The sequence below is a fragment of the Penaeus monodon genome, chromosome 21 (genome assembly GCF_015228065.2).
Source record: "Penaeus monodon isolate SGIC_2016 chromosome 21, NSTDA_Pmon_1, whole genome shotgun sequence".
Classification (NCBI taxonomy): domain Eukaryota; kingdom Metazoa; phylum Arthropoda; class Malacostraca; order Decapoda; family Penaeidae; genus Penaeus; species Penaeus monodon.
The window spans coordinates 46,112,802-46,113,891 of NC_051406.1; the positions used below are offsets into that span (position 1 = coordinate 46,112,802).

General features: G+C 35.0%; 1 protein-coding gene across 1 annotated transcript in view; it reads right to left on the reverse strand.

Moving 5' to 3' along the window:
* The window catches only part of LOC119586545 (ankyrin repeat and SOCS box protein 3-like), a gene marked incomplete at its 5' end in the record, with an annotated part of 31,436 nt that overhangs the window by 7,294 nt on the left and 23,052 nt on the right, over nucleotides 1-1,090 (reverse strand). Inside the window, 3 exon segments of the mRNA XM_037935302.1 lie at nucleotides 89-239; nucleotides 663-774; nucleotides 907-1,015. Of these exon segments, the coding sequence (XP_037791230.1) occupies nucleotides 89-239; nucleotides 663-774; nucleotides 907-1,015 (372 nt within the window).

A 1,090-nucleotide genomic window follows, 5' to 3' on the forward strand; every position in this document is an offset into this window, starting at 1 on the left:
GCACTGAATACTTACAGAGCAAACTCTATGAATGTGAATATGCATCTGTCAATGAGTATTCAAATAGATTCATATGTGTCCTTCTTACCTTATTTTATACATAATATTGCTCCCATGTTCCAAAAGGAACTCAAGTATTTCACACCCCAAGTCATTGTTGCTATAAACAGCTCGCTGATGTTTTACTACAGCTACCAGAGGAGGTAAAGTCTTTTTATTTACTGCATTAACTGAACATCCTGCAAAATAAAAATTTAAAATTATTTGAAGAAGCATAAACCTCCAACCACACACAAACATGTGTGCACACATACACGCATATCTTACTGAGTTATAAAATAGGCATTATTAGTCTGGACTCTATACTAAAATTTCCAACCATTACAACACATGTTGAGATTGCATTCAAACTTTACAAGCTTGCCAAACTTCATGTTCACCTATCTAAAGCCTAATTTTCAATAAACTCTTTGCTAAACAAGGGGTATAAAATCAGAGATTATGCTCCAATTGGGTTGTGCATAGGTCCCTGACAATGGGCACTTTCTGCTGGACAACGCCCAGAAATGAGGGTGTACAGCACTCGAAGGGATCCATCGTGAATGGGTTATATGTGACGGTAGTAAGAAGACTATTGGTCCAAATCTGTTTTCCTGTCTTACCTTTGTGGATCATTAACTTTGCTGTATCTATTCTCTCTCTTGTGAAAGGTTTTGATAGAAGAAATCCAAGTGGGGTGTCAACATTAATTTCCAGAGGGAGAACTAGCGGAACCTGTGACAATATTGAGAAACATTATCATAATGCTAATGAGGCAATAACTGTACAATAAAAATTATATTCACTTCTCAATATATAACAATGCTTAATTCTTAAAAAACATTAATACATATCTAAAGTACTAACTTGACGGAAAAGACTAACGTCAGCCTCATCCAACACGGCATTACTCGTTTCTTGAAGAAAAGCATCTGGAGGGATATTTGCTTCTAGAAGTAATTTCAGGCAGTTGAATCTATCAAAATTAAATTGGAATTAATCAGTACTCACTACATTCATATGAACATTCTTTCAGATTACATTTCTTTTA